Source organism: Rhinoderma darwinii, chromosome 3 (genome assembly GCF_050947455.1).
Source record: "Rhinoderma darwinii isolate aRhiDar2 chromosome 3, aRhiDar2.hap1, whole genome shotgun sequence".
NCBI lineage: Eukaryota > Metazoa > Chordata > Amphibia > Anura > Rhinodermatidae > Rhinoderma > Rhinoderma darwinii.
In genome coordinates this window covers 71,394,651-71,408,269 of record NC_134689.1, presented here as the reverse complement: position 1 = coordinate 71,408,269, position 13,619 = coordinate 71,394,651, and the positions used below count along the sequence as shown (strand labels likewise).

At 40.7% G+C, this 13,619-nt stretch overlaps 1 protein-coding gene across 1 annotated transcript in view; it reads right to left on the bottom strand.

Moving 5' to 3' along the window:
* Positions 1 to 13,619, bottom strand: part of DOCK2 (dedicator of cytokinesis 2) — a 963,684-nt gene that overhangs the window by 805,121 nt on the left and 144,944 nt on the right. The window contains exon 9 of the mRNA XM_075859372.1: positions 2,589 to 2,670. Within this exon, the coding sequence (XP_075715487.1) occupies positions 2,589 to 2,670 (82 nt within the window). The remainder of the gene's footprint in view (positions 1 to 2,588; positions 2,671 to 13,619) is intronic.

Below are 13,619 nucleotides of genomic sequence, written 5' to 3'. Positions count from 1 at the left end.
CCATTGACGGTTGCATCGGTAAATGGACTACCTCTGCCAGACCCAGTTATAGCTGTGACCAAGCCACTGAGACTCCAAGTGGGAGCTCTCCACTCCGAGCTGTTATCGTTCTTTGTCTTGTCCAAAGCAGTTAACCCTGTGTTAGGGATCTGCCAGGTACTACGTCTAGGTATACTCCTGGGATTAATCAATCCACACCTGAGGCCAGACCTGTTCGACTGACACCATCTCCCACCAACCAGGGTGGCAGGCTCAGGAGTGGGAGAGCCTATCGCGGCCTGGTCTGACGGAGTTAGCTCCGCCCCCTGTCCTTTATTAGCTGCCCTGTTCTCTTCCTCAGTGCTTGTAATTCTTCTGGATTCCTGGCCTCACTGCTGCTTGCTCCAGCCTGCTTCTGCCGTGCTTCTGCCTTGCTGCAGTTCCGCTTGACCTGCTTTGCTTTGCCCCTGGCTTGCTTCTGTCTCCGTGCCCGCTTGGGTGTACTCACTTCGTCCTGGTCCTGACTGATCGTTCGCCGCTCCGTTTCCTCGTGGCGTTCTGTGGCTACTGCCCCTTCCCTTGCGTGTTCCCTGTTTGTTTTCCCGTGCACTTAGACAGCGTAGGGACCGCCGCCCAGTTGTACCCCGTCGCCTAGGGCGGGTCGTTGCAAGTAGGCAGGGACAGGGCGGTGGGTAGATTAGGGCTCACTTTCCCATCACCTCCTTCCTGCCATTACACCCTGTGCTGCTGGGCCTGCCTTGGCTCAGATTACATGCCCAAGTCCTGGACTGGAACTCTGGAGAGGTTCTCCAGTGGGGTCCAGAGTGTCACAACCGTTGCCTGGGACAAATAAGTTCGGCTCAGCCTCCTCTGCACCAGACTTTTATGTTTAATTAGCCCATGAGCACCCTGGACTATAAGAAGGGCCCAGCCCCTTCCTCCCATGCCTGAGCGTTGTTGTCGTACCCTAAGTTTGTCTATGCAAATGGTTTCCTAGTGTCTTCCAGTTCCCAGTGTTTCCTGTACCTGTATCCTGTATCCCGTGCAATCCTGGTCAAGAGCCGTGCTGAGCTGTAGTCGTGCTGTGCTGCCTACCACGCCTGTCCTTCTACACCATGCCTGACATCTGCCTGCTGCCTAGTCCCAGCCGAGCCTGCCTTGCTACTGTTCGAGCTGCCACAGGTACCCTATACGAACTATAGACTGTGACCTGCGCCCTGTTGGCCAGCTGCCGTACTGCCAAGGCTGTACGGCCCAGTGGGCCCACGAACCCAATGTGACAACCTGTGACATGAAATTGTGACAACCTCATCTTTGTGGCAGAGATTGGCTGTTCCTCATCCTGTTTTAACCCACTTAGACACCTGTTTCTGTTACAGTTAATGACTGTGTTTTAACCTAGAAGAATTTATGCTATTTTGATGACAAAGGTGTATTTGGTGTATGGTCACACCAAATATTGATCTGATTTTGATTTCTCTTCTATTCATTCACTTTGCGTTTTGTTAATTGATTAAAAAAAAACTATTAACACTTCTATTTTTGAAAGCATTCTTACTTTGCAGCATTCTTCCACAACTGTTTAAAACTTTTGCACAGTATTGTATGTATATATGCATGTATGCATGTATATATATGTGTGTCCTTTAAGTTCAACTTTTTCTCAGACACATTACCCATAATTCAATGCTAAATTATTTACAACCCTGAACGCCATTTGTCATTCAATAAGCATCTAGCTCTTTTTTGAATGTTCTCATTGTATACTACCAGTATTCCATAATTTAAAGGGGTTCTCCGGGCATTTTATATTGATGACCTATCCTTATGTTAGGTCATCAATATCAGACCGGTGGGGGTCCAACTCCCGTTCTGGGAGTCGGATCCCCACTGATCTGATATTGATGACCTATCCTAAGGATAAAGGAGAACCCCTTTAAATTATGATTTATCAGGCTTGAAGGGGCTGCAGCGACCGCTACGGACTCTTTATAGCTTACAAGGCACAGCGCTGTACACATCTATAGTGGCTGTGCCTGGAATTCAGTTCTGGTTCTATTCAACTAAATGGGACTGAGCTGCAATCCCAGGCACAACCGCTATGGAGGTGTATGGCGCTGTACCTGGCAAACATTGAAGGGGCCAAGTCGTTCCTTTAGTCAGCTGACTGACTAGTGCAGGTACTGGTAGTCAGAACCCTACTGATCCTAAAGATAGGCCATAAATATAAAATGCCCGAAGTACCGCTTTAACTATACTAAATATAAAGAACAGTTTCCTATAGTAATTTCTGAATTACCTTTTCTTAAGATGTAAAGAATTTCCCCTGGTCCTTTGTACTGTTCTTGGAACAAATAAATGATATGCCAGTTCTTTGTATTGAGCACACATATACTTATACATGTTAATAACATCACCTCTAAGGTGTCTTTTCTCCAGGCTGAACAAGCCTGACTTTTCTTGCCTTTCATAGTAAGATAGATCTCCCATTCCATCTAACAATCTAGTAACTTGCCTTTAAACTCTCCGATATCCTTACATTAACCAAATAAATTGTAATACACATTTTTGTTACATTTCATAAAGTTAAAAAAAGTTACTGTACTTACAGTAAAAACAACCTTTAAATTGTTAAGCATGTCAATTTCTTTAGGAAATCCTTTACTTCCCCATCTCACCAAATAATTCTCACTGTAAAAATATAAATCACATTTTTATAACAATTCATAGAAACACACAATATTGACTTAAAACATTAACAACACGCCTTTATGTGGTCAAGTTAAAAAGACAGTGATATTCATCTTATGAAGGCTATTTACTACCCAGAATTGCTGTAGCGTATGACTACACATGACCTGAAAATGTCTCTTATCTGTTGTATTGGACAAGACTGCATAAAGTGAAAAAAATGTAACACGTTTTGCTGAAGAATTTATGGTCAGGAATATATTCATGCTTAGGCTATGTTCACATATGCGTCGGAGGCTGAGTTCAGAGCCTTCATCGCAGATTGCATCATATTTGATGGATATGGCAATGCGTCCAGCTTTCTGTTATAAACCATAACCAGTACACAGATGTGAACAGAGGCATTGAAAACAAAGGGAGACTTAGTAAGCTAAATGTGCCAGAATTTTGGCTCAATTTGTGTGAAAAAAACATGTCGTACATGCCTTGTACCAAATTTATTATGTGTTTAAACATTTTTTATAAGTGTTTAGAAATGGACATGACTTATCAAAAAGGGGTTGAGGTTTTAGGTGCACCAAAGTTTTGGCGCAAGATTCTGGTCTAAATTAAGCCAACTAAGAAGTGGAAGTAAGGAAGAGAAAATTGTCTAAAATGTTTAGCAAGATGAGCCAAATGCACCACTGTCATAAAGTTGTCTCATCTTTTGCGCCTGCCTAGTTTTGAGCTGTCTAAGTTTAAGAATAAATCTGTGTATTATGACAGTCATACACAGGCTTAGAAGCTGTTTTAAAATCTTGGCAACTTCTAAATTATTAATGTCTTACTCATGGAAGTTGACAACTTGTCAGCCTGATTAACAGATATCTATGAACTTTTGGGCACTGTGTATATTATAGATGTAAGATGCAAAATCACTAAATTTTTGTTAAAGGATTTGAAACTGGCATACTCAGTCTAGCAATGCTGGGAAACCATCTTGTTATTGTATATTTCATAGTAACTAGGGGCAAAACAATAGTTATGCAGCAAGTGGTTGCTCTCGGCCAAAACATATGAATGACAGACCATAGCTTCGTCATCTCATATTCTAAACAACTGGAGGCCTCTTCTGGTATTCTTCAACAGTTATCAGTCTTCTGAGGAAGTCATTTTGAATTGCCAGGAAAAGCACTTGCACGTTTTCAACATAATTTTTTTTTTGTTAGCCATTAAAAGGTACAATATCAGCAAGACTGCCATTTTGTTTCTGTTACTGAGAGCAATAAAACCTCATTTATATAACAAGTAGAAAAATGTAACTGAGTGGGGTACTGCAGGTAAAAATAAATCCCCAGATGATGCTTAAAGACATGGAGGAAAGGGCAACCAACATGGCTAAAATGGAAATAGTCATTGTGAACAATGCATCTTGAAGGCTGTTTTTATATCGAAAATGGATGCATATTAGTTTGCCTTTAAATGTAAAACACTGTAAAACAAGAAATAGATTTACCTATCCAAAAATAACTCTTAGTTTTTATAACCAGCTGTACTGACATATTAATGTCAGGTATTTCAATCATCAATATATATTTAATGCACGTTATTAGCGACTCTATTAACACAATCGAGCAAAACAGAGTTGCAAAGAAAACTGTGCATATTTTAACTTCTAACAGGCTGCTACAAATATATGCCTCGGCATGCATTTGGCGGGACCACTATAACTGGTCCCGCAGAGCGTGATATAAATTTAGCCTTAGAAATATAGTGGCTATTGCCTTTGTGGTAGGCATTCTACGGATACTGTATGTATTATACAAATCAATAACATATTTGATTTTATGCATTTTAAAATTTAATAGCAGAAACATTCCTTATTTCTTCCAAATGCACCTTTTAATCTTATCAAAGAAGCAGATGCAAGTTTATTTAATAGTAAAATATATAACAAAGCAACTGAATGAAAAATAGAAAAAATAAAAAATACCTAAAAATAGAATTATTAATAAAGAACCGGATATTTTAAGACCTTTCTTTATATTGGTAAATGTATTTGTTTAGGAGTGCTGACCATCAGAATGTAAACAATTCTTACATTACCATTCTGTTAACATCTACAGTATGTGGGGATGTCTAAATTGCATTGTATCATTTTCTGTAAGATAAAAGATAACATACCCTGTTTGCCAGTTTTGTGAGATATCACCACTAAAAATGTCTGATGGAGAAATTTGTTGTAGCCTTTATGTGACAACATAATAGTATGTTGGATGAATGAATTGCTGCCATCACAGAAAATGTCTCGCTGAGGGGAGTAAAACAGCTGACATCGTGACTTTTTGTTAACTGAGAGGCTGAGAAAAGGGAGCACATCAGCATCCTCCGCTTCAACAAACTCAATATTTTTAACATTTTGTCAATACACTGTTAAGTTTGGGATCGTTGTACGTCACACAAAAACTGGGGGAAGTATCTTGTATTTAAAGCTTTGTTCTGATAAATCGAAACCAATCTTTGCTTCAAGAACAACATTTCTTATTGCACTCCCTCACTGGGTCCTATGTGCGTCATCAATTCTAGTAACTTATTGGATCCAGAGATAAGAAAGGCACCGAGATTTAGGTACAGGGACTTACACTAGGTTTATAAGCCTTGATAGATAATTGTATGCTATTGTGTTTACATTTTCCTGTGAAATGTTGAGTGTAAAATTCTACCCTCTGATATATATTATTACATACTATAGAGAGGAGAAACTGAGTGTTTTAGTATTTGTCGCAGTACACACAGTGAATTTACAAGTCCCTATCACCATTGGATCTCACACTCAAGATTGTTAACATCCTTTTATGTTTTGCCTTTTTCTGTACAACTACCGTAAGTTAAAACGAACACACAGCAAAAAAAAAATTGCAGACAAATTGTAAAACCAAAACTGAATTATAGAGATTATACGTAATAAATGTCTATAGCTCAGAATCCTAATGTGAACACATGCGCAGCTTTTACTATGAACTGTGAATAATGATAATTACATTCAGAATAACCTGCACAAGCTCCTCCAGCTCACAGACGCATCTAGTTTTTATTACAGACACTGTCCAATAAATTTATGGACGGTTCGCAACCCTGTGCACATATTAACTCCTTTATCTTAGCCACAGATACAAACAAAGTTAATAGGATGTCTGGGAGAAAACTGGAATTGCTATGAAAACTGGTGGGTAGAAAATACACACTCCATGAAAAAGTACCAGGTAGAATCAAGTTCATGACACACGTTCTTCCATAAACTCCAGCTGAAGCCAGCGTGTATTTACGCTTGAGGAGATGAGATATATAGGATGGATCAGGGAACATCCATATGAAAAAAGAGATTTATATTGTGGATGTTGGTAAAGGAAAGGAACTATATGTGTATTATGACTTGGATTGAGTATGGCTTTGAAGTATAAAATTTATAATGGTCGTCAGAAGAGAAACAGTAAAAATTTAATTTGTAGAGAAGAATTTACCAACCAATGGCTCACGAGCCACACGTGGCTCGCCAGCTGCTGGTGGTTCAAGATACAATTGTGCACCAGTGGCACCAGGTAGGTCATAGAGTCACTAGAACTTTAGTAGTCATTACTAGCACCAATGTAAAACCATATCACTGGCATGGAATATTAAGGTAAGAATCCTATGACTTTGTAGTAATATTTAGTTTGGCTCAACACTATCTGTTATAACTAAAAGTGCCTCACAACCTACAAACGGTTAGGGACCTCTGCTGTAGAGCATATTTCTAGCTTAATATAACATACAAAATATTATAGAATACACAGGTGGAAGATATAGCATATGATTGTTGGTTCAGTTGAATTTTTCATTTATCTATTTCTTTTGTTCACCATGATGTCTAGCTGGGTAATACACACGCTCTAAGGGCATGGCCAGACGTGGCGTAATTGCTCTGGAATTCCGCTGCGGACAGTCCGCTGCGGAAATCCGCAGCGTACACGTTTCTCCATTGCTTTCCACAGCTTCTTAGTTAGGTTCGTTTACACGTTGCGGAAAACTCCGCTGCGGACCATAGGCTGCGGTGCGGAATTTGGTGTCCGCAGCATACACTGGCTGTTTCGGACGTGTAGCGGAATTGTTGCGGAATCATTGCAGAATTTCTCCAATGACTTCAATGGAGAGTCAAAATTCTGCAATGAAGTCTGCAGATGTTAGGTGTGTTGCGTAGTGTAATTGTTTTACGAACATGACATTTCTTCATTCTGGCTGGACCTATGTATTTCTAAGTCTACAGCCAGACTGAGGCCCCATGCACACTAACGTAAAAACGCCCGTAATCACGGGCCGTTATTGCGGCACGGGCAGGCCCATAGAAGTCAATGAAGCTCCCGTAATTACAGGTGACTACGTGTGTGCACCCGTAATTACGGGAGCGTTGCTAGGCGACGTCAGGAGATAGTCACTGTCCAGGGTGCTGAAAGAGTTAAACGATCGGCAGTAACTGTTTCAGCACCCTGGACAGTGACTTCCGATCACAATATACATCAACGTGTAAAAAAAATAGAAGTTCATACTTACCGAGAACTCCCTGCTTCTTCCTCCAGTCCGGCCTCCCGGGATGACGTTTTAGTCCAAGTGACGGCTGCAGCCAATCACAGGCTGCAGCGGTCACATGGACTGCCGCCTCATCCAGGGAGGTCGGCCTGGATGTTGAAAGAGGGACTCATCACCAAGACAACAGCCGGGTAAATATGAATTTAATTTACTTTTACTAGGGAAAGGGCTGCCCCTTCTCTCTATCCTGCACTGATAGAGAGAAGAGAAGCACTCTTCACCTGAATACGCAACGGCTATTCCGCATCAATTTAATGCCCATTTTAGGCAGAGCCGCAACAGAATCTGCAACGCAGATTATGTGCGGCATTGATGCGGACAGTGGCGGAATAAATACGCCACGTCTGGTCATGCCCTAAGTAGTTAAAGGGGTTGCCTCACAAAGATAACCCCAGTCCATATGGCCTATCAGGGCATATGGACATAACAGGGAAGTACAGTAGCTGCCACAGCCGTTCTTGCTCTGGAGGATTCAAGCCGAATGGTTGGAATGTTATACAACATTTTCCCTGCAATAGCTGAAGGAAACTTCCCCAGCAAAAGCCACTGCATGCTGAATAAATGCATGCTGAATAACTACAGATGCATGTAATGTATTCAAGTAAGAATTGCGTAAAAGAACATCAGCAAACCTGTCAAAATAAACTTGGTAAACTGGAATTTAAATGGTAAATGATAAAGCAGTGACCAATATGAAAAATGTGAGAAGTATTTTTCTTTGAACTAAGTTCACATTTTTAACTTTAATTTTTTAATGCTAATATAAATTTTACAGTGAACTTCAGCTACGGTGGAACTTTCCAATGACTTTTTCTTAAAAATTATTTTTACATTTTGACATACAGCTACTTTGTATTCTGTACACAGAGCAGCTGTATCGTGCGCTGAGATTTGAATCTGTCAGGTCGGCGCCAGGATTGACTTGTTATAAATCACATATAAGTTATGAACTTACAGTGAAGGAAATAAGTACTTGATCCCTTGCTGATTTTGTAAGTTTGCCCACTGTCAAAGACATGAACAGTCTAGAATTTTTAGGCTAGGTTAATTTTACCAGTGAGAGATAGATTATATAAAAAAAAAAAAAAAAAAGAAAATCACATAATCAAAATTATATATATTTATTTGCATTGTGCACAGAGAAATAAGTATTTGATCCCTTTGGCAAACAAGACTTAATACTTGGTGGCAAAACCCTTGTTGGCAAGCACAGCAGTCAGACATTTTTTGTAGTTGATGATGAGGTTTGCACACATGTTAGATGGAATTTTGGCCCACTCCTCTTTGCAGATCATCTGTAAATCATTAAGATTTCGAGGCTGTCGCTTGGCAACTCGGATCTTCAGCTCCCTCCATGAGTTTTAGATGGGATTAAGGTCTGTAGACTGGCTAGGCCACTCCATGACCTTAATGTGCTTCTTTTTGAGCCACTCCTTTTTTGCCTTGGCTGTATGTTTCGGGTAATTGTCGTGCTGGAAGACCCAGCCACGAGCCATTTTTAATGTCCTGGTGAAGGGAAGGAGGTTGTCACTCAGGATTTGAAGGTACATGGCTCCATCCATTCTCCCATTGATGCGGTGAAGTAGTCCTGTGCCCTTAGCAGAGAAACACCCCCAAAACATAATGTTTCCACCTTCATGCTTGACAGTGGGGACGGTGTTCTTTGGGTCATAGGCAGCATTTCTCTTCCTCCAAACACGGCGAGTTGAGTTAATGCCAAAGAGCTCAATTTTAGTCTCATCTGACCACAGCACCTTCTCCCAATCACTCTCAGAATCATCCAGACGTTCATTTGCAAACTTCAGACGGGCCTGTACATGTGCCTTCTTGAGCAGGGAGACCTTGCGGGCACTGCAGGATTTTAATCCATTACGGCGTAATGTGTTACCTATGGTTTTCTTGGTGACTGTGGTCCCAGCTGCCTTGAGATCATTAACAAGTTCCACCTGTGTAGTTTTCGGCTGAGCTCTCACCTTCCTCAGGATCAAGGAAACCCCACGAGGTGAGATTTTGCATGGAGCCCCAGAACTATGTTGATTGACAGTCATTTTGTATGTCTTCCATTTTCTTACTATTGCACCAACAGTTGTCTCCTTCTCACCCAGCGTCTTACTTATGCTTTTGTAGCCCATTCCAGCCTTGTGCAGGTCTATGATCTTGTCCCTGACATCCTTAGAAAGCTCTTTGGTCTTGCCCATGTTGTAGAGGTTAGAGTCAGACTGATTGATTGAGTCTGTGGACAGGAGTCTTTTATACAGGTGACCATTTAAGACAGCTGTCTTTAATGCAGGCACCAAGTTGATTTGGAGCGTGTAACTGGTCTGGAGGAGGCTGAACTCTTAATGGTTGGTAGGGGATCAAATACTTATTTCTCTGTGCACAATGCAAATAAATATATATAATTTTTACTATGTGATTTTATTTTTAATTTTTTATATAATCTATCTCTCACTGGTAAAATAAACCAAGCCTAAAAATTCTAGACTGTTCATGACTTTGACAGTCGGCAAACTTACAAAATCAGCAAGGGATCAAATACTTATTTTCTTCACTGTAGATGTAATCGGTAACAGTTCGATCTTGCGTGTCAGAGACACCCAGGACCTGCTGACACTGAATCCGTCAGTCCAACTGACCTGACGGCTACAGGTTTTAGCACTAGACACAGCTAGTTTAAAAAGGTAAAAATTACTTTTGTAAAAAAGTAGTTAGAAAGTTGCACCATACACAGTGATGGACTTTTTATTAAAAAAAAACAACCAACATTTTCAAAGGTGTACATCGCCTTTAATGGTTTTACAAATGACATTAAATCATTAAGGGAATTTGTCACAACGTTAATCCTGTCCTCAAAAATGGTAATAAAAGTGGATTTAGCGGCTGCATTATGTTTTTACGTGTAGATGTTTTGTATCAACTAAGGCATCTGCTAAAGGGAATCTGTCACCACATTTATGCTGCCCTTGCTGAGGGCAATATGATGTAGTGGCAGAGACGCTGAATCAGTGCTGTGCCTGCTATATCGTATGTGCATGTGCTGTACTTTTTGTGAAGTTTACACTTTACTAGTTTTAACGCTCGATTGGCACTGTGAGCTAAGAGTCCTGGTATTCAAGAGCTGCAGCTCCCCACACCCACTTAATTGAAAGATTTCTCCCTATTTACAGTAACACACAGCGCAATGCGAGCACTGCAACTAATGTGTAAATTTCCCAAAAAGTGCACCACAGGCAGATATGATAGACACAGCGCTGAATTCAGCGTCCCTGCCACTACATCATGTTGCCTTCAGAAAGGGCAGCATAAACGTGGTGACAGATTCCTTAAAAGAGATTCCGACCCTATATTTTTTGCCTAAAATACATAAGAATCCCACCGACCCCCCGGGACGTCCGATCGTCTCCGGCATTGATGGACTCTGTGACCCGATATGTAAGTTTATCGACCATTACTTAAAACCACTGGTCGCGGATTTACCCTCGTATGTCAAGGACACGACGGACATCCTGGGGAGGATCGATGGGATTCAAATTGAACAAGATATGTATCTCGTGACTGCTGACATAGAATCATTATATACCAGCATTAAACATCATGATGGGCTGGGTGCGGTCCGCTTCTTCCTGGGGACCAGCAACTGGGATGGCCAACTATGTGACTTGATTATGGAACTATTACAATTTATTTTAAGTCATAACTTTTTTGTATTCAAAGATTCTTTTTATTTACAGAAACAGGGCACTGCAATGGGGGCGGCGTGCGCTCCGTCCTATGCGAACCTCTTCCTCGGATTTTGGGAGAGACAGGTTTTTCATGGGGACGGGGCCTGCGCCGCTGACCATGTGCTCTCCTGGACACGATACATTGAGGATATTTTCTTTATTTGGCAAGGATTGGAGTCTGGGCTGGTGAGCTTTATGCAGCATCTGAATGACAATTCATTTAATATTAAATTGACGTATAAACATCACTCACACCGAGTGGAATTTCTAGACATACAGATCTTCACAGATACTCTGGGCTTTCTACATACAGATGTTTTTCGTAAGACAACATCGGTCAATGCCCTGCTGCATGCCTCATCAGCCCACACTCCTTCCACTATCAAAGCCATCCCAGTTGGTCAGTTTCTCAGGATGAAGCGGATCTGCTCTTCAGACACATTGTTTGAACAGCAATCTATTGATCTTACGAATAGATTCAAAGAAAGAGGATACAGTAACAGGAACATAAAAAATTTAAACAACGAGGTACTAGTGATTCAAATGTACGATTCATATCAACTTTCAATGGCCAATGGGATGCGATGAGAACTATCCTCACTAGACATTGGCCCATTCTGAGGTCAGAACCGCAGTTGGCACAGGGTTTACCAGAAAGACCCTTGATGACAGCCAGAAGAGCAAGAAATCTTAAAGATTTTCTTGTGAAGAGCCATTATATACCTCAACAAATTTGTCCATTTGGCTCACGAGGACCCAGAAAGGGATGTTTCCCGTGTGGAGACTGTAAATCCTGTGCCAACATCTGCCGTGCAACTGACTTCTCCACAGTCGACGGAACAAGACATTTTTAAATTAGGGAGTATATCTCATGTAGTACAACTCATGTGATATACTATGCCACATGTGGATGCCCTAAAATCTACATAGGACTTACCTCCAGAGAGTTGAGGGTCCGCACGAGAGAGCACGTGCGAGACATTATGGGGGCAAGAGAGACTGATGACCTTACACAGCTAAAGACACTGCCGAGACATTTTAAAGTACACCATGATTGTAGTCCCAAAACATTACTAATACGGGGGATTGAGAGAATACATTGTGGCATCAGAGGGGGCAATGTGAAGAGGATTTTGGCACAAAAAGAGTGCAAGTGGATCGTCCTGCTGTGATCAATGAAACCCGATGGACTTAATGAAACACTGAGCTTTGTTCCCTTCCTATAATCCCTACTGCTGAGTTTATCTGTCATTAATTATGTTTTTGTATTGTGATATTATCTTTTTAGGTATCCTTCTATTTTTCCCTTATGTCTGGTTGCCTTGTATGGTGGAAGTGTGATTCGAGCCATCTGAATTTCTAGGAGAATAAAAGATTATGAAAACGAAGATATACCGATTTTCTCTGATGGAATTATTGTTATACTATTTTGTACTGTAACCTGTAGATGGCGCTAATGTATTCCATTCTTCTGTCTATTTAGTGTCCCTATTTGATAGACATAGTGGCTTGTCACGGTACTTTTTGCAGTTATAATAAGGCAATATGTCACGTAAACTGTTCTTTTTTTATCTTTCTTGGTCCATTTACTATATTTGGGTATTTCTAAAGCCCTAATTATTTAGTTATTTTTTTCTTTATATTTTGTATACATTAGTATCTATGTATATTATCACTTATTCTGTTATGTTTACACATAAAATAATTCTTTTTAATTTTCTAGTATAACAATACACATTTCTTTAGGTGTATATATGTATACTCTTTTGTATGGATATTACACCCTACTCGGGTTAATTTTAACCCCATACTTTTGTTGTCACATAATTGGCACTGTTTGGTTCCTTTGTCACGTTATTTACATTATACTTATGCCAACGGAATACTTGTATTGCGCTGTCATATCATAATTATTTTCACTTTAATATTTTTATGCTTTATTTGTTTTACTAGTTTGTCTATATATTATTATTACTTTTCCATATGTCACCAAGATCAATAATAATGACTTACATTTTATGTGTTTGTATTATTACATCTTTGCATCTATAGAACTGCCTGAAATGATAGCCATGAATACATCTCTTTTAATGAGACCTGTATTTACCCACCTCTTAATCTACTCATTTCCTTGATGGCGTGCGCGTGTTTGTCGTTGCGGCTGGCGGTGATGCACGGCCCCCTCCGGCTCCATAGCATGCACTGCGCATGTCCGGAACTCCCGTTACGCATCGGGAATCCGGACGTGCGCTCCAGCATGTAGAGCCGGAAGTGGGGCATGCCTCGCTTCCGGTCACGCCAGCGGACATGCGCCGATAATTAACTCGGCGATGATGTAGATTTGCACAGACACATGCAGACACTATATAAGGACCAGACATGTTTTGGGTCTTATGTACCCCCTGAGGAAGCAACTAAAACAGCGAAACGCGCGTTGGGGTTTTTCTGTGGCGGATCCAGCATGGACCTGTACAACACCTTCTGTTTACTAGAATGGGTAAGACTGCATTGTTTGACTACTCACCATAAATACTGATTGCTCCCTATGTGACTCTCTCTCTAGTGGTATTAGTCCATGCATTTATAAAGTTTAGAGGACATTTTGGATCATCAGTTTGTAATCCA